This window comes from Octopus bimaculoides, chromosome 6, assembly GCF_001194135.2.
Source record: "Octopus bimaculoides isolate UCB-OBI-ISO-001 chromosome 6, ASM119413v2, whole genome shotgun sequence".
NCBI lineage: Eukaryota > Metazoa > Mollusca > Cephalopoda > Octopoda > Octopodidae > Octopus > Octopus bimaculoides.
This window is the reverse complement of record NC_068986.1, coordinates 5,395,776-5,399,064: the sequence shown is the minus strand read 5'-3', so window position 1 is coordinate 5,399,064 and position 3,289 is coordinate 5,395,776. Positions and strand designations below refer to the sequence as shown.

General features: G+C 34.7%; 1 protein-coding gene across 1 annotated transcript in view; it reads left to right on the top strand.

The window, feature by feature from the left end:
• The window catches only part of LOC106879728 (uncharacterized), a 13,691-nt gene that overhangs the window by 9,422 nt on the left and 980 nt on the right, over window positions 1–3,289 (top strand). The window contains exon 3 of the mRNA XM_052968407.1: window positions 2,752–2,954. Coding sequence (XP_052824367.1) covers window positions 2,752–2,954 — 203 coding nt within the window. The remainder of the gene's footprint in view (window positions 1–2,751; window positions 2,955–3,289) is intronic.

Sequence of the window (3,289 nt, the reverse complement as noted above, 5' to 3'; positions counted from 1 at the left end):
TATATATATATATATATATATTAATCGAAGTGTACAGTATTATATATCCATTATGGCCAATCTTACCAATCAGTTTCGCACTTAGGGGTTCAATGGAGTGTTAGGTAACAGTCCAATTATGTAACCCTGCACTCTTCAGAAGTAGCCATTATGAAATGGAATATGGCGACTGCTCTCTATTGTTAGAAGTGAACAGACACTTACATACATACATACATACATACATACATATATGTTGTGGAAGTCAACTCACAACTGAGTAAGACCATTTGTCCGTGCAAGTATTCCAAGAATCCAACAAGTTCTTGTGTGTCAATTTGCTTTGAGTGGATAAAATGTTGCACAGCACTGAATCTACTTTGTGGCACAACAGAGGTTAAGATGACCAGAAACCAACTGCATTTCAAGTATATGAGTTTACCTTCCAGATATAAGTAGAAAGATATATGTTTTCAACACATAAATACTGAACAGTATATATAAAGGATAAAATCCTTTATATATACTGTTCAGTATTTACATGTTGAAAACATTATATCTTTCCTCTTGTTCTGCAATACATTTCAACGCTTCAAAAACAAACTTATATTTATTTACATATGATGTATTCTAGAAATAAGTTCTAACAAGAGCTAAGGATCCTTCACTCCCAGTGGTTCATATGCTAGTTAACTCAAGGACAGGACCCTAACAAATGCTATTACTCTGGATCAAAGTAGACCCTGGAACAATAATGGCTAAGAAGTAGTTTCACATTCCTCAAAACACTGGGAATGGCCATACCGGAGTTCCACTACTAGATGCATGCATACGTATGTACGTACATACATACATACATACATATTGTTGTGTACAGTTTAATTAGATGCAGTTTTTTTTTCTATGTAGAATACCAAAGTATCCTATATGTACTCACAGAGAGTACATATAGGATAGATATATATACATACATATATATATATATATATATATATGATTGACCGTTGACTGAACACTATTCAATTTTTTTTCTCCGTGTTTTTCTCCTTGTCTCCGTATTCTTTCTGTTGAAGAGCGTAGCTCGAAACGTCAAAGACTTTCCGTATTCCCGAGCGTCATACTAATATATACTTTTGTTATTTACACCACCTGTCCTCGTCTGTTGTTATTTTTTGTATATTCTCCCATATATATATATATATATATATACACATATACATAATATATATATATATGTGTGTGTCTAAACTGCCAGGAGTTTAGACACAACAAAAGGTAGCAGATGTTCTTTGTAGCTATTGATTCAAAAGACTGGAGTCATGTGAAATGAAGAGTTTTGTTTAAAAACATTATACATTGCCTGGTCTGGGAATTGAAACTGCACTCTTACAATTGTGTGTCTGATACTCTACCTCAATGGTTCTCAACCAGGGTCCATATGGCCCTTAGGGTTCCATATAAGATTTTATTGTTAAAATTTATGTGCAGTGAATTGGTTATGATTCTGCAGTACACAAAATATTTTAATTTTTTTAAAATACAATTCCTAATGATATTTAATCATAAAACACGGTACGATTTTTTTTATATATTCAGTAAATGGCTATGGAGGTCCTGTGAGTAAAATAGGAATCAAAGGGGTCCATAGGCAAAAAATGATTGAGAACCAATTGTTAGGGCCTAACCATTAAGCTGCACACACATGTATATCAATTTATGTCTTACGCCATATGATGACCATTTATCTTTGAGTTGTTGGAAACGACTAAGTTGTCATGTCTTGATTGATGGACAATGTCGATGTTTCTGTAGATGGAAACAATGTGTGGATAACACCTGGGTTTAATTTGTGTACGGATGACACCTGGATGAATGGAAGGTTAAGAGAGAGTGAAGGGTAGTATCATCTGCTTAAGATTGTTTGTTATTAAAAGTGACAGCAAGAAAGTTATTGACATACTGAAGGAACAGTGTGGTATATGTAATTAATCAATATAGTTAATCAATCCATAGGTAAACATAGCAGGGATCAAGTGCAACGATATTGCTTTTGTTAAATTTCTCCAGTGTAAAGGACCCCTAGGAAATGAAAGTATTTGGTAAACTTAGGTCTGTTGAAGACATACTATTGGTCATGAAGAGGTAGAAAAAATAAAGTTTTGAAAGAGATGATAGTTAGCAAGTGTTTCTGTTTTCTTTGAGATGTTAGAAAAGAGAAAGGGTAAGTTAATAAGCTGTCAGGATCAGTGAAGTAACTCATCTTTGAAATGCTCAAAGTGAAGGCAACAAGTTGGTAGTTAGCAAGGTCAGAGGTATTGCTTTTTTTCTGAATAGGATATGCTGTAGTGTCTTCAAAGAAAGAGAGAGGGAGGGAGAGAAAGGAAGAGAGTTGGGAGGGAGGGAGAGAAAGGAAGAGAGTTGGGAGGGAGGGAGAGAGATGGAGAGAAAGAGGGTTGGAAGGGAAGGATGGAGAGATTTAAGAGTTTGGTGCAGGCAGGAGTACACAGTTTGTTACTGATGGAAGGAATGCTTTAAAACCAATCACCTTGTTGTCGTGAAGAGATCTAGTTTTTTCACATGTGGCAAGATTTGGGGTAGGAAGAAAGAATTTGGGTGAAATTTTGCTGAATGCATGCAGAGTGGTATTAGAAAACAACCTTGGTCGAAAAGTGATGGAGAAGAAAATTCTGCACAGAATTCTATTGATAGAGATCTACTGAACAACTTTGCATGACCTTTCAGTCTTATTTCATGAACCTATTCTTCTTTCAGGAAATTATTGTGTTTGGGAATTCACATGGTTGTCGTCCATTCTCAACCCTTGTAGAAGATGATGGAACTGCCTTAACAGAAGTTTACTCTGGCAATGCTAAAGAAGATGTTCTTGTATTACCTTATTCAAGTGGAACAACTGGATTACCTAAAGGGGTCATGCTAACACACCATAATATTATTTCAAACATTCTACAACTTACGTGAGTGTATTCTTTTACATGTTTCGGTAATCGGACTGTAGCCATCAGGGGGCACCACATTTAAAAGTTTAGTTGATCAGATCGATCCCAGTACTTATTTTTGCTAAGTCTAGTATTTATTCTATCAATTTATCTTTGCTAAACTGTTTGTTGTTTAAAGATTGTTTATAGATTTTCCATTTTAAACATCCAAAAGAAAACGTTATTGTCTGCTCACATAATCTCATTTGAACTAAGTTTTTCAATTATATTTCATTTGTGAAACCCCAACGTATTTGTATTCCTTGCACCTGTTTAATTATAATTGTTCTGTTTAATTATAATTGCCACTTATC